Here is a 23,017-nt window from a genome sequence, read left to right on the forward strand (position 1 = left end):
GGTGGAAGAGACTTTTGATGACTTTAATTTGTTTGATAAATGTCCTAATATTAGGCCTTGGCATTGTTTGCTTCTGCTGTTTGGGTCTGTTTTTCTCTTTACTCTCCTCTGTTTGATCATTGGGGGCATCAGTAGGCCTTACAGACCTCAAGTGGCCATCGAGGTATGGATTCTAAAATATTTCAATCTTCAACTACCCACTGTTTGTAAATCTATTTTGTTATTTGTAGTATTGCATAATCTGTGAAACTTAGAAACTAAATGCACAAAGTGGTTAAAGGAAGGTACAAACTAGAGTTTAATGCCAGTTGACGCAGAGGAATTACCGAGAGAGACGTGATTGTTTAATCTGTAAAGACCTAAAAAACTCAAGTGTTCTCTCAAATTTATGATAGTTAAATATGGTTGTTAGAATTATACAATTCACAATTCATAGGATTTGAAACGAATTTCAACAAAAAGAATTCGAATAATGGTGTTGAATTGGAAATTGAGTGAATCCTACAATTCACTATGATTCATTATGATTCGCACAATTCACCACGTCAGTACTGTTTTTATTTTTGTTTACATAATGCATGAAACGCCATTTTTCGCCAAACTATGAAAATATATAGAAGAGATTAATTAGTTATATTGATATACATGATTTTATATGTATATACATATATAGAATTTAGTGATATTGATAATTTACTTTATGCATTTTTATATGTATATATATATATATAGAATTGTATTTTATATTAAATAAAATAAATCTTACGATTCACAATTCGATTCGCAATTTGACAACAATGGTTTTTTGAAGTTTTTAAAAAATAGACGCAATATATTTATTCCAGTACTGGATATTTGTTTTGGGTACCTGCTATGCGTGCAGACCAGCACCAGATACCGTACGACATAATTGTAGTACCCATGCTTCATAGCATCATATCTCTCAAAAGAGAAGATATACATTGAATAGTAGAGCAGTAGGTGAATCCCCATATTTACTAAGCCTATACAGTCTTCCTTTCTCAGTCTGTGACTCCTTTTACAATTGGTAGGATGGGAAAAGGAGAAGGGAAAGCTGCATCACACTTTCTAATATCATCAGTTGTCTTTTGAATTAGTGTTGAGGAGGGTGTGCTGTGGAGATTGAAGCTCTGGAGATTCCTTCCTCTCCAGATGTGGTATAAAGCTACACTTTAGAGTAAGAGATAGTATGTATAGTGTTGACATTAACTTTTTCCCTCTGATTATTTTGGATTATTTAACGCAATTCCCTGTTCTATTCCTGAGGCTCCCTAAAGGCTGCGCTTCTTCTTAAAATGAATTTCCATATATCTGCCGAGTAGGGGCAATTTCTATATTTCCCAGCCAGTCCGGATTATTTTGGCATTTTGGAGCAGCTTGTCTCTCTCTCTAATTTCTCTGTTAATTTGAAAGAATTTCACTATGCAATGCAACAATTCGACATGCCAAGGTTCTGTTAGAAATTTCCACTCCTTTCTGAGTTGAATTCTCCTTCAATTTCTTATTCGTGGTTTGCTTAGGCAAATCAATCATGCTCAAATCATTCAATTGTATGACAACTGAATTTTTATGCAGATTTCTGGCTTTCAGAGTGTTTTTCACATGTTTTGCCTTCTTGTTTGTGTATTGATACATATTTTGCTACGGTGACAATATTGAAGGATTTTAAAGACATTTTCAGGTTAATACCAGTATTACCAGCTCAATTAGCCAATAAAATTAGTGAATGTTTTACAGTAGGGGCCCATTTTCGCTAAATTTGTAGCATTGAATGCCCAGACCTTAGTCTATTAAATTTTCTGGATGTCTTGATCAATAAATCTTTTAATTTTGAAATTTTTTATTGTTTACGATCTTGAGAAATTCCAGGAGCTGGGTTGATTGCGGATACTTCTTTTTCTTTTTTGCTGGGAAAGATTGCTTATACTTCTTGAGTATCACACATTGCAAATTTGTATGATGGTACACAGTGACATGCTAGATCAAGTTTGGTCTATGATATTCCATAACTGATTTGTGTAAATGATCTTTTGTTTGTCCTGTCTCGTCTTATCAGTAAATTTCATTATTCTCAGAGTTTGCTCTTCAATCACAGATCATGAACACTTCGCGATGAAAATTAAAAGATCCTTGGAACTGTGCCTTTTGTATATTTTTATCCATGGTTGGTTATGAAGAATTTATTCAAGACACTCGCAATCTGCCAATAAAATTTTATCTTTTTAAATTCTTGGAATGTTTTATTGTTTTCTCTTTCTATCATATCTAAATTATTTATCTCCTTATGGAGAACCCTTTTCTTTCAGAGCTTGATGGTAAATAATTTCTACTTTGGAGAAGGATCAGACTACGCAGGGGTCCCAACTGAGTATCTGACAGTGAACTGTTCAGTGGAGATGACTATATACAACCCTGCTAAATTTTTTGGCATGCATGTCAGCTTCACGCCTGCTGGTCTATTCTATTATGAGATTACTGTTGCAACTGGTCAGGTCAGTTTTTTTTTTTTTTTTTCTTATATATATTGGCTGCCAATTCAGGTTTATATGAATGAAACACTTCATAAATTTGTAGACAATAATGGGTTATATGGCACATCAATATTGTCCTGGTAAGTCAGATGATCATTTTGCAGAGCCAATAGCCGAAAAATTATGAAATAAGATACTAAGCACATTAAACATTGAACTTTGACTTGTGGACTTGAAATGATTCACGAAACTCATTCATATTGCTTTCAACTTCCCTTATCTTTGTATTACGCAAACACGTAGAACATTTCTTACACTTGTTCGTAATAGAAATTAAAAGAAAAAAAAAAATGCTGAAGCTAACCATATATTGATTGACCTAATTAAACATGGATGTTTGATTTGTGGTCTTCAATTGCTCATTGACCTAGTTTCTTTAATATATTTTTCCAAAATTTCCTGACTAGTAAAATTGATTATTGAACAAAAATGCTGAATTGAAGCTAATCATATCTTGATTGAAACATTTGTTCCAGCTGAAGAAATATTACCAACCGAGAAAGAGCCACCATATCGTGTCTCTGAACCTCGAAGGCAAAAGGGTCCCCCTTTATGGAGCCGGGCCAAGCTTAGTGGTGTCAGACAGCCGTGGTGGAGTTCCATGTAGGTTGGAATTTGACATCCGTTCACTAGCAAATGTAGTGGGGGTGTTAGTGAGGACAAAGCATCGAATGCATATCTCTTGTTCCTTGACTGTCAACTCTAGGAACACCGAAGCCATTAAATTCAAGGAGAATCCTTGTAGATATGATTGAGGAAATTGGAGTTTCACATGAATAAATACCGATCTCCTTGTTCAAACATTGACGTAGCTGATGAGATGATTCTCTTCAACTGAAGGATGAAATTTGAATGCTAGAGATCATATTTGTCATCATCACCATGGAATGGTGTAATTGTTAGGCCTTAAGTTCATTTTGCTCTGTTTTGTGATAGTGGTGTCTTTTTTATTCCTCCTTGGTGGGTGGTGGGTGCAATTTTGATCATTGTGCTTCTCTAGTTAGGAGCTTGTTTTTTGTATTTAAGTATGTAAGTGATCATGATTTTGTTTTGACATTTATGTTTGAAAGAAGCTAAATAATTATTTTTGGATTAGGAAAGTGGAAATTCACCTTCTTCTTGTGTTAGGAGCTTGTTTTTTGTATTTAAGTTTGTAAGTGATCATGATTTTGTCTTCACATTTATGTTTGAAAGAAGCTAAATTTAATTATTTTTTTGGTTAGGAAAGTGGAAATTCACATTCTTCTTTTGTTAGGAGCTTGTTTTTTTTGTATTTAAGTTTGTAAGTGATTATGATTTTGTTTTGACATTTATGTTTGAAAGAAGCTAAATTTAATTATTTTTTTGTTTAGGAAAATGGAAATTCACCTTCTTCTTTTTCCTGTTTGATTACCCTTAAAAAATGAATAATATATCATCATCTTTTTTCTTTTCTTTATCTTAATCTAAGATTGAAAAATAGCATTAAGTCAATATTATGAACATTAGACTTCTGAACTCATTGAATGCTATTGAGTAATGTACTTTGACTAGTTGTGTATGTGTTCATCCTTATTTGTTAAATCATCAATTTTTCTAAACACTTTAAATTTTTAGGAAATAGGATCACCAATGTATATCAAGTTAAAACACCTATTCTCATGTATGCAAGGTATATCAAGTTATTCAACGCCCATTCTCATATTATGTTGAAGTCATCATTTGTCTTGAAAGATTAAGCTTATAAGAAATAGGTCTGACAATGTATATTAAGTTATCAAATTATGATCTCAATCGATTAATTCATATCATAACCCTTATTCAATTTCATTAGAAAATTTGAATAGCAACAGAGACAGGTTAGCAGAGCCTACCTCTTAAGCCAGCAATGCCAATTAGCAGGCATTGTTTTTTATGTTTCAATGTTTGATACAACAGAAATATTTTTTGTGATCAACAATAAATAAGATTATTTAGGCAAAAAACATTTTTTTTTCTTTTTACTTTTTAAAACATTTCCTGATTATGGTTTTACCATCACCTATCTATCACCACCTCCGTCACCCTTGCTATCGGTACTACCACCACCACCATCATCCTACCACTATTGCTACCACTACCACTACCACCACCACCACCGCCATTGCCCCACCACAGCTGCCCAACCACCACCACTGTTACCACCACTACATCAACACTATCATAACTATTAGCACATTAGTTTTAAGGTCACAATCAACACACAAAAAATATTTTCCACAACATTTTTTGTAAAATGTTTTTCGCCAAAATAAACAGAAGCAGAATGTTGTCAATAAAATGATCTGTGGTGCATCCAACAATGCCTAAGAATTTGAACCAATATGAGCACACGGAAAACGACCAAACTTAATGAGACAATACTCATCTTTCAAAAGTAAAGCTACTTTCATTACTTCAACAAAGAATTGATAGTGTCTTTGTCTGCTCGGAATCATTTGCAACTCTGTGTACATACAATTTAAGCAGATTGACTTTTGCTTCACAAAGGAACTCAATCAGTGATCCCTGATATAACGGATCTGTATGTTGTATGTATAACTAAAAGTAGCAATAGAAATTAATCGAAGCTAAAAAACTGCTCGCCTGTGCCTTTCGTCAGTTTCAGAGCACGACTCTACACGAATTTGAATATGGCCCATAAAATCCCACCTGCATTTCGGGCAGCCTGTACCATGTCATCAGCGGTTTGGCTGCAGCTCCACACCTACCAGAGACAAACATCAATTTAGTTGCCATACTCAGCCTCTCAGACGACGACCTAGAACATTTCAGCACCATCCGGGTTCTTGCCTTAGATGTCCCATTTTGGTTGGTTATGACTACACTAGATAGATTGAAGGAATTGGAATAATCAGGACGGAGGTTTTCCTTATGGTAAACTCTCTCGGGGCTCTCTTTTGTAATTTCATTCTTGTCATTATTCGGAATCATTCTTTGATTTTCTTCAACATCATTCATAACTCTCTTGACTTCACTTGCCAATCCAATGGCACGCCACGCATCAGCAACGAGCCGAACTGTACTCTCCTCCGGATGAACACCCTTCTCTTCCATAATTTGAAGCAACTCTTCTGCTTTCCACGGATGTTTAGCTTCTCCGTATCCCCATATTAGTGTTTCAAAAGTTTTCAAATTGGGGGAAATGCCAATTTTACACATTGTCTTATAAACCTTCCGGGCATGATCCATTTTGCCTGCACTGCACCAGCCGCTGATGATTGTCGTGAAAATCACAACGCTTGGGTGGACTTTGTATTTTTCCATGATTTTCAGGATGGATTCGGCCCTGTCAGGGTTTCCAGCACGCACATATCCTTTTGCAAGAATGCTGAATGCATGGATGTCAGGTTCTACACCAGCTTTGACCATGTCATCGAAGATGTCTTGGCATTTGTCCATGAGTCCTGCTGAACTCCACGCATTCATGATGGTGCTGAATGTTATCACGTCTGGTTTGACCCCGAATTCTTCCATCAGCGTCAGTGTCTGCCAGAATAACGCTCATTGTAAGTGATACAGGGAGGGGAAGTGTTTAGAATGAAGAGAGATGACAAGAACAAACACAAATCTAAACACAAAATTGGAAAGTGAGAACATCCTATTTCCTGAGTTCTGGATTATAAATTTAAGCGAAACCATACTATCTCACTTTTGAGAATTCTCCAAACCAAAGAAAAATGCTAGTGAATAAATACTAACCTTACGATCTTTCACATTTAGAAGCCTTGCTTATTGGTTGTCCATCCAGTGATGGTAAAGGGAGAAAATTTTCTATATTTTCATTTATTTTCCTTCATATTCTAAGAAAATAGTTCAATTCATGATGTTTGAGAGTGCTTTTCTTTACTCTCTTGGATTGCATGACTACTTAAAAGGGGTAAAAAGGAAAAAAAGAAAGACTTATCACTCCACTATTTTCATTCTTTTTATCCAACCCAAGGGATGAACAACTGTGTCTGCAACTCCATCTTATTATCCACGGTCGATACAGTTTCACTATCATCAAAAAAAGTTACAAACGAGATATAAAGATAGCCACCCCCTCAACTAAATATACATAGAATTAGGACAGCAGGTCACAAGTGCAGAAATACCAAAAGTAATCTAACTCCAAATTCAGGGCACAATTATCAGTTTCACAAAATTGGATCTCCAATCGAGTGGTTAGTGTTCAATGCTTATCAGGATCCACAAAACCCAACAATATCAAAGCCATAAGTGAAATCCTAGTTGCTGATCGAAAAAAAAAACTTTTTTGCTGATAAAAAAAAAATGTGAAATCCTAGTCACCAAAGGCAGGCAGGCCTTCAAGGCAAAAGAGAAAAAAAATGTCAAACTCAGAGGGCTAGCCTAGTTATGTTTTTGTTTTCTGTATTCATTTTCCAGAAAACAAAAAAAATGTGTTTGGCATACTGTTTCTGAGAATTCTTCCTGAGAAATTTTTCTAAAATCAACCCACTTTTCATGAGACACCAAAAAGTTATTTTAGAATTTGCAAAACAACTTTGACACAAAATTGAAAATAATATGTGGGTGTTTTCGAACATTTCATTGCTTTTGTTTCCAAATACATGAAAACAAAAGCAGAGAAAATAAAAACATGTATAACCAAGCTCGGAAAATCTGGAGTAACTTTTAAGCAAAGAAAATATTCATGACTTTGCTGTCCCTAGCAGACAGATGAGTATGTGCAGGATGATATTGGTACTGGTAATTGAATAATTGGAAACAATAGTATGTTTTGATCATGAACTGTTTGGTAGACATCTACTATTATAAGTATAAATCATCTAAGTGATTTTTTAACACGTGGAACGCACCTCATCAACTCCATCTGTGTCAGTAATGTCAAGAAATCCTTTGATAAGGGAATTGAAAACAACAAGATTTGGATGCACTCTAAGATCCTTCATCCTGTACATGAATCTCAAGGCATCCACCATATTTCCTTCCTTACAGTATCCATTAATGATGATTCCACAAGTCCGCTGATTGGGCAGCACTTTGTTATTCTGCATCTCCAATATCATTCCTTCAGCTCTACTCGTTTCCCCATTTTGAGAGTAAGCCCGTGCCAATGTGTTGTAAGTGACAACATCGGGTCTCAAACCAGATGAAACCATCCTATACACCACATTCCATGCCTGTTCAATGTTGTTCTTGATACACCAGGCTCGGGCAAGAATATTATATGTCTTATCATTTGGTTTCACATTTTCTTCATTCGACATTAGTTCCAACACTTTCAAAGCTTCTCCAGGCTTGCCAACGATCCCAAACCCTTTAATTAATGTGTTAAATGTGCTAGTTGTAGGCTTACACCCACTCTCCTTCATTTTTTGGAAGATTTTCATGGCGTCTTTGACATTGCCTGATTCAGAGAAAGCGTTAATCATTGCATTGAAGAAAATTGTGTCAGGCTTGAGACCATTCTCTTCAACCTTAGAGAGGAGCGATGGAATGGACTTGAAATGCTTTTGGAGGGTCAAGGCAGCTAAGAGAGTTGTGTATGTTACGAGAGTTGGCTTGTGTCCTTCTTCTGTCAAGCCTTTGAAAATTGTGTGGACTTCTTGAGGCTTTCCCTTCTCGATTAAAATGTTCATCAGCTTTGTTCTTGAACGAACTGTCGTACAACTATTGTTCCCCAAACATACAAGGCAGTGGGATTGCATTTGGGAACTTATAGAAGTTGAAATTGGGCGTGTTAGGTCCTTCTCATGTATATGTGGTTCCTAAGAGATTCAAATATCAAATGTTTGACAAATAGAAAAAGGAGTATGCGTCTATGCATGAATTTGAGTGTGTTGTGCATGCAAGTATATCAGAATTTGCAATTGGTAATACAAACAGGCCGAACAAACTGATACACCATTTCAGATGGAAAAAAAAGCCATATTTCCACGAAGAAGTCCATATTGTTGGATGTGGAGAACAGTTGCATTCTCAAAATCACATCTTCGAAAAACCAATCAGAATCCAGACAAGTAGAGTTCATTTGGTCAGTCCTGATAGGAAATATGAATGTCTGAAAATCAAAAGAAGTTGGTCATCTGTTCTCATGAATATTAGCAATGGAAAAAGAAGGGCACATTAATATTGATAAAGGGAATATTACGTGTTGTAAAAGAAATAGAGTGTCCAAGAAGCATATTAGTATAAAATTTTCAACACCAAAATAAACGACTATAATGTTAGCATTTCATTTTCCCTCACAAATAAAAAATAAAAAATAAATAAAAAATCAACCAATACATACAATTGAGTTCTTCATATTATACTCAACAATAAGCATGGTACATATGAGTGCAGCCAGTATTTGGTCAATGGACTTGAAAGTGGCTCAGTAAAGGTTTCAAGAAAATGCAAGAAAAAGCAATTCAACAAAGATATTGACAGGAATCAAATATACTGATTGAGTTGTAGTCATAATACCATGGTAGGTGATGCATGGATCCATTTCTTGCTTGCAATTGTACCATTTTGTTGTTTTCCAGTGATGACAGAATGAGCCTTCTCTTTACCAAACTCTCCCATTTCTTCTCTACCTGACCTAATAGCTCTGCAGACTTATTGCTTTGATTGATTATAAATACCAAGTTACCAACAACCAGGCTACAGAACTTGCATTTCAACCAAATTCGTGTCGTCAGCATAGAGTTCTAGAGTGTCATATCATTCATACTGAGATCCTACAACCAAACAATCAAAATATTAACATAACATGGATTGTAGGGATGAGTCGGCTCAAAATAATAGGTCACACTTCGGCTGCCATTAGATGCATGCAATTCTTAAAAGTATCCAAAATATAGGTAGAAATTAGGAAATTAGACCAATTTGCCAACTGGCAATGAACTGTGCAGAAGGCTCAAAGTGGGAACAAATCAGTCTTGGCACATAAATGCAATTACATAGTATAAAAACACACACTCGTTCTTCTCCCCAAACGCTCATGGGCCTGTGGAGTTTTGAATTATTCAGTACAAAATAGAAGCATGCCCAGCAAGTGCAAAAAGAATTCCAATACCAAATCAATTGATAAAATATACTAAAATTACAGTTTGATGACATGTGTCCATTGTGTGTTCCCAACGTGTCTGACTGGAAAAAGAAAAAAGAAAAAAGAAAAGGGGACACTTCCTCCAGCGTGAGTGGAGTGTGTCTAACACGTTTCCGGATCATATTTGACGGTGTCTGTGTCTGAACATAATCGTGATGTGGTGTTTCATTGCACCAACCTATAACCATACTTCTTGGTGGAAAGCTATAAGTTTCACTATAACATCTATTGTAAGTGGTAATAATAACTACATATACTTTTTTGGCGGAAAGCTATAAGTTTCACTAAGACATCTATTGTAAATGGTAACAATAACTGCGTATACCGCAAGAACAAGTAACAAAATGTAAATATTGATTCCATAGGCAATAGCTTGTCTTCTTGACCTTTCAACCACTGAGGCATGCACCTTGTTCGTTGGAGAAAATTAAGCTTGACAAACCAGCATTCGAGGCCTCATTTATCACATGTTAATGCAAAACCTCCAAGAGCAATGCATTTATTTTCACCATCTAACCACAATCCAGTTCCATTGATGCAAGAAAAAGAATAAAAAAATCAAACCAAACCATATTAAACCAAATTAAGTTTTCCCACTCTAGCGGAGTCGGTTACATGAATCTTTTTTCATTGTTCTGCTTTGTTAAGGGCTATATGCTCAATTAAATTAAGGAAACTAAAGTTTGTTAAAAAGTAAATCAGGCTGAACCAGGTTGCGTCATCTCCTAAGCAAGCAGGAGAGAAGAACATAGCAATGCTCTTCCCAGCATATTACTAGGATCTACAATCTAAGAACATTGGACATCAAATACTGAAAGAAGAAGAAAGCAATCTGGTATTTCAAAGCAAACTGATTTTGGGGAACAGAAACAGAAAAAATTTTGTTCCATAATTCAAACACATAGCAGGCACTGCCAATTTACTCTTTGACACAATAACGAATTGGGTATTGCATGCACACAGGATTCAAGGCACAAAATTCATAACCCTCACATGGGTATTCTAAAATTCAAGCAAACACCAAATTTTATAATTCAGAAACATGAGAAGCCAAACCCAAAGAACTTCATGGTGGGTCAAATTAAGAACAACAAAATGAAAGAATGTGCAAAGCTAGTTGTGGTTTTACCTCTTAGAGTTCAGCAGCTGAGAGAGAGAGAGAGAGAGAGAGAGAGAGATGAGTGGTAAAAGTTGCAGAGATTGAATCTCATGTAAGAGTGTTGTTGGGTAGTGAGTAGTGACATCAATCAGCCAATGTTATCCACAAATATTATCAGAAATCAGAATGGAGTGTGGATATTTAATTGGTTGATGAGGGTCTTTGAGCAAGTTATATTCTAGGGAGCATACTCTGCCACGTTTTTATGCACTGCACTGTAAAGTTTTTGTTTTGTTTTGTTTTTGTTTGTTTTTTTTTTTTTTTTTTAAGTCAGCTTAAATCTTAAGATTCATTATTTTCAATTCAAGAAAAAAAATGTTTTAAAAATATAATTTTAAAAAAAAATTTACAAAAATTTAAATAAAATCATGCTTTTAAAACAAGTGCGGCTATTTGGCCCACATCTTTTCTTTGGACCCAGCGCTTCTATATACCTGATACATCAAAATTGTTCATCATTTTTTGTTCCGGTAAATAATTCATTTACATTTTATTTCATGAATTCCAAAATTGAATGGGTGTGTTTATTTAGACGGACTGAATAAGGGGACTATAATTTACCGGAATATTAGTCCTGGGATATATTGTTCCGAACTATTTGGTTGGATTGGATTTGTATTCTATGTTTATTTAGTCATGAGATTAGATGTCAGGAAATGATTATTTAGTTGGATAGGATATGATTCTTATATTTGTTTGAGATATTATGGAGAATGATAAATGTTCAAATAACTATTTTATCATTTTCAATTATTTACTAAGTAATAGCAATATTAAACATATCTTTAATATTTTAATTATTTTTAACTAGTTGAAATAAAAATTTATTTTATTTTATTTTTTACATAATTAAATAAATTTATTTTTTTTAAATTAAATATCAATAAAAATATATGTTATTTTTTAATTGAAATTTTAAATAAATTTATTTTAAAAATAATAATAATTAAATAATGAAATTAAATAAAAAATCTATTAAAATTTAAATAATGAAATTAAATAAAATATAAACAAAATTTAAAAATAAAACATCAATAAAATATTTATAAAAAATATTTTAAATAAATAAAACATCAATAAAAATTAAATAAAATTATTTTATTTTTAAATTGAGACATTTAAATTTTATTGAATTTTACTAAATATAATACATAATTAAATAGTAGAGGATCAAAATGTTCATTTTATCACCCAATCCTATATCTCCTCTTATCCCGCCATTTGTGTCCCACCCCCCTCATGTGACACAATAGTCTAATGGATTTAGGACAATTAGTCCGGTTCAAAAATTGGAACCAAACAATGGACTATTAGTCCAATCCCATGAAATAATCTCTCAAAACAAACACACTCGATAAGTAATCACTTTAAAGTATTATCTTGTTACAATTAACATCTTCCGTTAGGATTCTGTTAATGATTCGCACAAAATTAGGTCATATGTGAAGCATATGACACATTTATTGAATTTTTATGACAATAATATTCTTATCTGGTGATCCATTTGCCTTTACCACTAAGATAAGAAAGACAAAATCTTAATTAGATTATCATATAAGAATATTATTATCCTTAAAAATTAATAAGTGTATCATGTGCTTCATACATAATATAATTCTATTTAAATCCCTAAGAAAATCCTAATGAAAGATGTCTAGTGTAATAAAATAATACTTAGAGGTAGTTTATTGTTAAGTTTTAAGTTTATGAGGCAAAATGCAAAAGAGTCATAATTGAAAGGAGTTTAATGTAATTTACTTTATTTATTTGTTCCTTTGAGCATCCTATATAGTTAGTCCTAACTCTACTTGCAACTCTTTTTCTTCAACAATCCTCTTACCTCCGGCCCTTCTTCCTCACTAGTGACTCCTTTCATTTCCTCAGACCCACTATTTCTTAGTCTCATCTTTCCCCATCAATGACTTCCATCTCCAATTTCTTAACATATTGAATGGTCAAAATTTTTAACACTTGTAGAAGTTATCGGAAGTAACCTAAATCTATTATCAAGTTCAAAAGTTATTCCTTCTATCACGACCCCAAACCGCCCCTAGTAGTTTGGTGCCGTGATGGCCAGTAATCCGAGATTACCGAAGGCCAACTTTCAAAATTCACACACAAACAGAGTATAAATATATATGGGGCTCACAAGTGCGGAAGCAATAATTTAAAAATACAAGTGGTCCATAAGAGCAGTGCGTAAGTTACATGGGATGGCATACAACTTTACATAATATTACAACTTGGATACAAATACAATAAAGTACAAAATACATTTTACACCTTGATCAAAAGGCTTCTCCATCCGACATGTGTAAATTACAAGCATTATAAGCCGATAAGCATAATTTTCAAGACTGCCGACATGAACACAAGTTAGGCCGACATAACAAAAACCCAAAACAAGCTTGCGAGTCACACCTAGGCGTCACCGCCTTCCTGCTCATCACCTACATATATATATATAGAGGGTGAGCTTGGATACTCAGTGAATGGTATAAGAAATAAAGGGATTTGCATGACTGGTATTCAAGATCTTTATCAAACAATACATAACATAATTTGTGCAAGTCAAGGGATGAACCAAGTCCATCTTCCAAATCTGTCAAGTTTCAAAGGATGCTTACTAACATCATTATAATACAAGTGATGACATCTCGGCAAACAAACCCACGCGGTAAACCGTCAGTGGCAAACAAGGCAAGACAAGGGAGATATCTCAATTCAATGGTGCCGTTGCATTATAGTCTCCTGACACTAAGGACCTGTGCTACTAATGCTTAGAGTCCCTTAGCACGTACGGACTTCCAAACTTTGTGCTGCAAATGCTTAGAGTCCTCCAGCACGTAAGGAATTTCAAACTTTGTGCTATAAATGCTTATAGTCCCCTAGCACGTACGGACTTTCCAAACTTTGTGCTGCAAATGCTTAGAGTCCTTCAGCACGTAAGGACTTCCAAACTTTGTGCTACAAATGCTTATAGTCCCCTAGCACGTACGGACTTTCCAAGAATGTCATCAAAACAAGATAGTATATATATTTTCCAACTAGGAATAACCATTCATGCTTACAAATACTTTTCAAAACGAAGCAAAACAAGACTTTTATCAAAGCATTATAACATAGATTTATTAAAAACACCACTCACTTAGTTCTTCAAACGTCGGGGTCAAGGCAAGTCCAAACCCTACAAACACATGGCAAAGTCTGTTCAATGCACTTTCAAACAAGTTTCACATGCATGCAGATGATCTTGGCATTCCTCAAGACTAAGTCAAATCAAAACAAACACAGTTCTTTATCTCGGGAAAACATGCTGGGCAACTACCAGGTCTAGGCCGAGGTCTGACACCTCCTTGCCGAGGTGTTGCCTCGATGGCCACATTTAAGGGAATGAGGTCGGGAAAAATCTGGGTTTCCCTTTCCAGAAGAACATGAAGAACATGAACATGAGGAAGATGAATGCAAAGATCATAATTTGCTATTACAAAATCTGAGATTTCATGCTATGAGTTCAAAAACATGGACCTGGGTACCCATATTCAAGGATCTTGTGAGAACAAACATAAAAACATGAATCTTAATGCAAACTTTCAGATCAAGCAAGACTTTTTCTTCAAGAACACATGAACACTATTTTCTCTTTCTAAACTAACTTTAAATCGATGCATGACATGCAGAACAGGTTCGATCGTGCAATGCAGCTAGATGATCAATAAGAACGACAAGAGTAAATCAAGAATCTAACCTCAATACGCGAATCTAATGGTTCGATCTCTAGGAATCAAGCTCGAAAGCTCACTCTCTCACTCTAAAACTTCTTCTTCTAGAGCTTCTCTCTCCTCACAAACGAAGACATACAGCAAAATGATACATTTCTAGGTCTGTTGGCTGACTTAACCCTCTACAGGGGCACGTGGCAGCGGCTGGTTGGTGCTACTCAAAAAGGTGGCTGAGTGACAAGACAAGACTATGACAAAGTGTGTTCATCAAGCAAGATGGCATGAGCACTTCAGTAGGCAATGATCTCGGCTAAAAGCAAGGCATCGGCAAGTAAGGGAACAATGACCTCGGCTAGGAAGGACAACACTTGACTAAGCTGTGCCACACCTTGGCCTAGATGTGCCACACCTCGGTCTAGGTCATACCACTCCGGGACAAGATCACTTAGGTGCAAAGGTAACATCTCGGCCTAGATGATTCACACCTCGGCCTTGGTGATGAACACCTCGGCCAACATGTTAGGGCGGAGGTGGAGGTCAAATAAAGGGGTTCCGAGATAATTCTAGACTGAAGACGACCTCGGCTAAACTCACACCAAGCGAGGCACTAAACATGCTGTAACACTTAAACGAACAAGGACAAGACTCGAAATGCAAGTTTACAAGACAGAATCACATGAATGCATATGAGTATGGTTAGGATAGCGTGAGAGTTATTACACCTTCATTGCGTAGCTTTGATAATATTGCTACGTAGTTCTCTGCTAAACTCATAATTTTATAATATCTACCAACAAAACCAACCAAACAAATTATTATAATTTTTTTCGGCAAGAGAGTAAATTATTATAAGAAAACTAAGAAATTATGTATATAAAGAGAGAGAGAGAGAGAGAGAGAGAGAGAGAGAGAGATGAGGCAATAGAGACAGTAATCACATTGACTTTTCTTCTTCTTGGTGGGTTTGGTTAGGGTTTTTTGAAAGAGGATTTTTTTTGGGGTGTGAGGGGTTCAATGCGTGAAACGTTTTCACAAGGATAATTTTGGTATTATTTGGGGAAAGGAAAGAAATTTTAAGGGTTTCAAAATTTATAAGTGGGGGCCCATAGAAATGGAGGGTCCAAAATAATTCATGGGGTGCTGATAGTACCACTTTTTTTATTTTTATTCATATATATATAATGATTTGCATTATTGTGGATCTTTCATTTCAAAACAAAACACTAAAAATAGGTTCATTTATAATAATGGTATTATCATATCATTCTTGTAGAATTTTTTTGTACAAATAGTATATTTGTAAAACAAAGCACCTATAAAAGTGGCTTATATTTATAACAATATGTTTGCCATATGCTTCTTGTAATTTTTTTTTTTTGGTATGAATTTTATACATAAATAGAATTTTTCTTAATATATATATATATATATATATTAGATTTGTATGGATGAAAATGGTAATGAAGAATAATACTCTATGCACTAATTAATGTATTAATTATTGTGCCAATTGATGCTGTGGCATAATTTAAGAGATTTTTAGTATTTGTAATATATATAATGAGTGAGATCAATAATAATATCATAACTAATGTTGGTACACTAGTTAGTGCGCTAATTAGTGCATGTAGCACCACCGGATAATGAATGTAGGACACAGGAAAGTGTAAAAAAGACATTAATTGATGAAATGAGAATGTAAAAGGTTATTTTAAATGGTTGACTTTCTTTCAAGTTTAAATATGATTTTGAGAGAATTTGAAGGGTTTATGAGACTCATTGTAAGTCTTGTTTCGATAATCCAAATCATTTATTTTGTAGGGTTTTCTATTTATATCATTCATGAAAAATTTTAAATCAATCTGATAATTATAATATTTTTATTCATTGCGTTTATCTTTTAAAAAATGAATAGTAAATAAATTTGGAAAGCCTACGAAATAAACAGTTCAAATTATTATAATGAAACCCAAAATGGGTTCTACAAAGCCCTCAGTTCAAATTTAAATTTGAAAAAAACTCAATCCTCAAAATTAATTAGGTAGAAGGTATTACACAAAGCCCCATAAATAAAATGGTGCTGGTTTTTTTGACATTTTTTAATTCAAATTATTTTGTTTTACTAAATTTTCTATAAAATTATGTCATTTTTTTTTCTTATTTCAGATTCATGTTGATTAGATGATCTTAAATATATATATATATATATATATTATTTTTAAATAAAAAATTTAGAAAATACAAAAATAAACCAATTTTTCTAAGTTTTTTTTTTTTAAAATTTAAAATTTGGCATGTTTTTGTATTTAGTGAATGTTTTTAAAAATAAATTAATTTTTTTTATAAAATTTTAATCATTAATCAAGACATATTTAAAAAGTTGAAAAAAATCGACTCAAAATTAAAAAAAAAAGTTCAAAGACATACAAAATAAGTTGACAATTTAGTTTTAACTAAATATTTATCATTTTTTTATTAAAATTTTGTCATATCATAAAATTTTAATCCTATTCTATTCCTAAATTTCTAAACCATAATCTTAATCCCTTACTCTCGTTCTCAATAGCTATGCCTGCCACACAGGCCCTGTTTGGTACAGCTTAATTTCAGCTTATTTCAACTTTCAGTTTAATTTAAGCTATTTTGATGTGTTTGGTTTAGCTTATAGCTTATAGCTTATAGCTTTGTGGAAGTCAGAAAACAGCTTATTCTTTAAGTGGGGCAGGAGATGCTTTAAGAATAAGCTGGAAATCAGCTTAAGCTGAAAGTTATAAGCTATAAGCTGTTTAGCCATAAGCTATAAGCACTTTCCCACAGCTCTACCAAACAGGGCCACAATCTCTTTCCAATCCCTCCGCAGCTTCAACTACTCTCTCCAACGTTCTTTCTTTTTCAATAACTTTGGCTCTCTCCTTGCATTTGTTACTTTATTTCTTCCTTGCAATGGTCAAGATTCATTTTAAGAAAATCTAATGGTATAAATCATTCTAAAAAAATTATTTTTTAATTTTTAATAAAGTAATTTGAGCTATTAAATTCTTTTAAGATCAATCATGACCATTGTAAGGAGGAAGTGAAATAGAAAATGTAAAGAGAGGATCCTTGCTATTTCATTGCCTATGCACCACCACATCCTTTTTCTTTCCTGACAACATAGAAAAATTGTGACAAAAAGAGAGAGAAAGAAATTGCAAAGAAGGCGGCATCGGTGCCACACCACCAAATTTCGTGATATTATTAACGATAGTAGGCAATAATAGTAAAATTGATGCAAAATTAAATAATAAAAAAAATTATTGAAAAATCCAATCTAACAATTGTGTAAGGCGTTAGACCCAGCAAATATTATATTTTTTGTTTGTGAGAAATCCACATTTTGTAAAATAGTTTGGTAAAAAATCATTTTATTATTTTAGAAAACATTTTATTTCTAATTTTACCCTTTTAATTTTTATTAACAACTATCCATTGAAATTTTATTTTATCTGTTGAATTTTTTTATCTGTGTGAAATTCTAGACATTGAAATTCTTGTTCTAATTTTTCTTATCTGTTGGAATTGACCAAGCCAATTTTTTCTATCTGTTAAATTTCAATAAAGCTTTATTTTTCCTATCTGTCACAGATCTCAATAATAACACCACAAAAAAGTCAAATTATCTGTTGAAATTTGCACACACGGAGCGAGCTAAGGTTCTGCTCCCTCAAATCAACGAGAGAGAGAGAGAGAGAGAGAGATCTATTCAAAGTTAACAATGCCAATTCTTAGATGGGCTCTCCCAACTCAGACATTGTAAATATGGGTTTCAATTTTCTTTTCTTTTCTTTATCTGTTTATAGAGAACCAAACAGGGGATTATGAAGAAAAAGACATATTTTTCCAACCAGAGTTGCAGAACTAGGCTTCATCATGATCATCATCATCATCATCATCAATAACAAGAAGAAGATCAACAACAACAACAAAGATTTGGATGTTTCATTCCTTTCTTCGGCCACAACACCACCCCTTCAATGCATCACATTCTTCGGTCGTAGTCAGAGACGCAAGGAGGACATGGGCTTCAAACATAAAGCAAGTGGTCCAAAGCTTGATCGTTGATTGGCGAAGAAGGACATAAACTACGACCCGACGACCTCGTTGTCCTTGTCGTCTTCGGAGACTTCATCTCTTCGAACTCGATCGATCGATTTATCGCCTTATGATGAGAGAACTAGCTTCAGGGTTCACGAAATTGATGGCAAATTCGATATAATTGCCAAACTTTAGGGCTTTGGACAGATGACTTTTCGATTCCCACAACTGCTTGGGAGGCGATAAAGGTTCGGTCATCATCAGATCTTCTTTCTAGGTCTCGGTTACAGCAATTGAACAATCCCAAAGTGGATACAATCCAAACCCTAGTGGAGGATAATGAATTATCTGATGGGGTTACACAATTCCAGTTTGTTGGTGGTAAAGGTGGAGCAGGAGAGGGAGGAGGGGGTGCGGAGGAGGAGGGGTTTGGTCGAAGACGGAGAGGGCTTTGCCGGAGGCAAAGATGGAAAGGGACTGGAAAATAGAGAGAAATGACGTTTTGAGAGAGAACGGAAGAAAGATGATGGTTTCTCTCTCTAGACCACCAATTCAACAAATCAGACCTTTGTATATATAAACCTAGCATATCAATCGTGCCATGGACGTAATTAAGGCTAAGTTTGGCTACTATAAAATAATTCATCTTTTTATCTTTTTATTTTTTTTATTATATTATTTTTTAATTTTTTTATATATTTTTTCATAAAAAGATAAAAAATACACTTATTTAGGTCATCCCAAATAACTCCTAAATTTTAAAAAGAAAAAATCATTCATAGTTATGTTAAACATATTTTTAAACTATTAGCATAAAATATATGTAATTTTTTAATGTTATCTAATCATCATTAATAATTAAAAAATCAATCACAAATTAAGTTAATTGATAATTAAAAAATATAATAATTTATTTTTCAAAAAACATAATGAGTTAAAAAAATCAATTACAATTTTTTTTGGATCAAAATACAATCTAATCATCATCAATAATTGATACATTATGTGACCCTAATGAGTACAATTTATTTTGTTTTTCAAAAAACACAGTGAGTTAAAAATTAAATCACAAATTAAGTGAATTGATAGTTAAAAAACACAATAATTTTTTTCAAAAAACACAGTGAGTTAAAAAAATCAATTATATTATTTTTCAAAATACAATCTAATCATTATCAATAATTGGTACTTTAAAAATCAAATCAAAAAAAAAATCAAATCAAATCACAAATATTTTTATGCTATCTAACTACAATCATATTTTTTTCATAAATAATTATAAAGAAAAACCATTAAAACAGTAAGTAAAAGATTAAATCACATTAAAAAAAAATCATTGAACAAATTACAATCACATCACATTTTTTCCATAATAAAAAAATAAATAAATGAAAAAAAGAACCATTGACTAACTACAATCACATTAAAAAAAAGAACCATTGAACTCACTACAATCACATTTTTTTCTTCGTGAGTGTTTATGTTTATCTAACTTTAATCATATTAAAAATAAAAAGATTAAATAACATTAAAAAAAAAACTATTGAACTAACTACAACAATCATATTAAAAAAAAGAGTTATTGAACAAATTACAATCACATCACATCACATCACATTTTTCCCATAATAAAATAAATAAATGAAAAAAAAAACTATTAAACTAACTACAATCACATTAAAAAAAAAGAATCATTCAACTAATTATAATAACATTTTTCTCTTTGTGAGGGTTTATATTTATTTAACTTCAATCATATTAAAAAATTAAAAATAAAATTAAAATAGTAAATAAAAAGATTAAATAATAATAAAAAAAAATCATTGAACTAACTACAACAATCATATTAAAAAAACAGAGCCATTGAACAAATTACAATCACATCACATTTTTCACATAATAAAATAAATAAATGAAAAAAAAAGAACTATTAAACTAACTACAATTACATTAAAAAAAAAGAATTATTCAACTAATTATAATCACATTTTTTTCTTTGTGAGGGTTTATATTTATCTAATTTTAATCATATTAAAAAATAAAATTATAATTTTTTATTCGCTAGACAAGTCACAAATATTTTTATGCGCTATTTAACTACAATATTAAAACAGTAAACAAAAGGAAAAGTCAAGAAGGAGAAAACAAAAAGAAGACTTACTGTTTGCATACGTGGTCACTGAAGTTGAAAATGTAGAAGTGAGAAATCAAGAAGGAGAAAACAAAAAGGAGACTCACTGTTTGCAATAGGTATGTGAAAAGTTAAAAAGAATGTGTGTATTGGAGAAGTTAAAAAGATTTGGAAGAATTTAATAAGTCCTAAGTTTTTTTTTCAAAAAAAATCAAAAAAATTAAGAAATAAATGTTCAGATATTGGAACTCCCACAAAACTTGTGGGTTAGAGACAGATATAAATAAATAGATAGATATAGATATTTATATTTGTTTTAAATTTTTCTTAATATACAAATTATTTGTTTTGAAAAATGTACTACAGTAATTATGAGAGAAGTCAAAAAGTCTTGTGGGTTGAGAGAAGTTAATAAATGCTAAGTTTAATTTTTTTAAAAAAACAAAAAATTAGAAAATTAAGATTGGCATATTGAAGCTCCCACATGCCTTGGGGATTAAAAACCAATTTTTGCTTAATATATAACTAGCATATCACTCGTGCTATGCACGGATTGTGTTTATAATTATTTATATATGTGAATTGCGATTTTTAAATGTCTTTTTTTTTTTAATTGCCTTCTTTTTTTCCTTTTTTTATATTATATTAAAGTTTAATATTTTGATAATAATCATATGTGTTAGACTTTTCAAAGAATTAAATGCCTTTTTATTTATTTATTATATTATATTAAAGTTTAATATTTTGATAATAATCATATGTGTTGGACTTTTCAAGAAATTTTTTTATGCTAATGCATTAAAGTGATATTATGAGGGATAATAATCATATGTGTTGAGACTTTTTAAGGAATTCATATGTGTTGGATTTCAAAAAAAAATTTTTATACTTGTTCTTAATGCATTAAAGTGTTATTATGAGGGTAAGACTTAGGGGTTGGGGAGAAGTTAATTAATATTAAGGGTTTTTTTTTTAAATCAAAAAATCAAAAAATTTAGATTGGGAGATTGGAGCTCCCACAAGGCTTGGGGTTAAAAACCCCCTTTTGCTTAATATATAGTATAGATAACTAGCCTATCATCCGTGCTATGCACGGAATAATTATAAATATTTATATTTGTTTTAATTTTTTTTAATATATAAATTATGTTTTTTAAGATTTTTTTATAAAAATAATTTAATAATCTTATCACTAACCATAGTGTACAGAAGAAATTAAAAAGGTTACTGCAGTAACTGTGCATATGTTGTATCTATAATTATTTGTATGAGAGGATTTTAAATGCTAACGAGAGATTTTGACCAAATCAATAAATGCAGGCATATGGATTGAAAAAAGTTAATAAATGCTGATCAGGGAATTTTGACCAAATTAATAAAAGTTGAGGTTTTTTTTTTAAAAATCAAAAATTTAGAAAATTAAGATTCAGAGATTGAAGCTCCCATAAGGTTTAGGCTTGGGGTTTAAAAACCCCATTTTTCTTAATATATTTACAATTATCTATATATGTGAATTGCGATTTTTAAATGTCTTTTTTATTTTTATTTTTAAATGTTTTCTTTTTTTCTCTTTTTTATATTATATTAAAGTTTAATATTTTGATAATAATCATATGTGTTGGACTTTTCAAGGAATTAAATGTCTTCTTTTTTTATTATATTATATTAAAGTTTAATATTTTGATAATAATCATATGTGTTGGACTTTTCAAGGAATTAAATGTCTTCTTTTTTTATTATATTATATTAAAGTTTAATATTTTGGTAATAATCATATGTGATAGACTTTTCAAAAAAAATTTTTTATGCTTGTTCTTAATGCATTAAAATGTTATTATAAGGGATAATAATCATATATGTTAGGACTTTTTAAGGAATTCATATGTGTTAGATTTCAAAGAATTTTTTTTATGCTTGTTCTTAATACATTAAAGTGTTATTATGAGGGTAAGATTTGGAGGTTAGGAGAAGTTAATAAATGCTAAGATTTTTTTTTTAAATCAAAAAATCAGGAAATTGAGATTGGGAGATTAGAACTCCCACAAGGCTGGGGTTAAAAATCCCATTTTGCTTAATATATAGTATAGATTAGCCTATCACCCGTGCTATGCACAGGATAATTATAGATATTTATATTTGTTTTAGATTTTTTTAATATATAAATAATATTTTTTAAGATTTTTTATAAAAATAATTTAACAATCTAATCACTAATCATAGTGTATGAGAGAAGTTGAAAAGGGTATTGCAATAACTCTACACAGATTGTATCTATAATTATTTGTATGGAAAGATTTT

The 23,017-nt window shown here is 32.2% G+C and overlaps 1 protein-coding gene and 1 long non-coding RNA gene across 4 annotated transcripts; one reads left to right on the forward strand and one right to left on the reverse strand.

Annotated features, from left to right (window-relative positions):
• The first annotated feature begins 870 nt into the window (after positions 1-870).
• On the forward strand, positions 871-3,658 carry LOC114271439 (uncharacterized). The gene is made up of 3 exons (XR_014349370.1): positions 871-1,471; positions 2,328-2,513; positions 3,029-3,658. It is a non-coding gene; the product is annotated as an uncharacterized LOC114271439 (long non-coding RNA).
• Positions 3,659-4,939: 1,281 nt separating this feature from the next.
• Positions 4,940-10,996, reverse strand: LOC114271417 (uncharacterized). 3 transcript variants are annotated; one of them, XM_082903092.1, is made up of 4 exons: positions 10,763-10,996; positions 9,006-9,262; positions 7,394-8,305; positions 4,940-6,059 (listed from the first exon to the last, which is right to left on the reverse strand). In XM_082903092.1, the coding sequence occupies exons 2-4, from the start codon at positions 9,105-9,107 to the stop codon at positions 5,175-5,177; spliced, it is 1,899 nt and encodes a 632-aa protein (XP_082759218.1). In that variant the 5' UTR covers positions 9,108-9,262; positions 10,763-10,996; the 3' UTR covers positions 4,940-5,174. The 3 variants fall into 3 exon arrangements, with proteins under 3 accessions (XP_082759218.1, XP_082759220.1, XP_082759219.1); XM_082903094.1 differs by having other exon boundaries at positions 9,006-9,254; positions 10,763-10,893; XM_082903093.1 differs by having other exon boundaries at positions 9,006-9,363; positions 10,763-10,857.
• Positions 10,997-23,017: the final 12,021 nt, after the last annotated feature.

Source organism: Camellia sinensis, chromosome 13 (assembly GCF_055761805.1).
Source record: "Camellia sinensis isolate YWXY chromosome 13, ASM5576180v1, whole genome shotgun sequence".
Lineage (NCBI taxonomy): Eukaryota > Viridiplantae > Streptophyta > Magnoliopsida > Ericales > Theaceae > Camellia > Camellia sinensis.

Bases quoted from the DNA above. Each gene is read 5' to 3' on its own strand.
- LOC114271417 (XM_082903092.1), bottom strand. From the start codon at position 9,107: ATGGGAGAGTTTGGTAAAGAGAAGGCTCATTCTGTCATCACTGGAAAA. The intron at 8,306-9,005 runs GTATTATGACTA...TGAATCTCTTAG, and splicing joins TCCATGCATCACCTACCATG to GAACCACATATACATGAGAA. The intron at 6,060-7,393 runs GTGCGTTCCACG...TTATTCTGGCAG, and splicing joins ACACAGATGGAGTTGATGAG to ACACTGACGCTGATGGAAGA.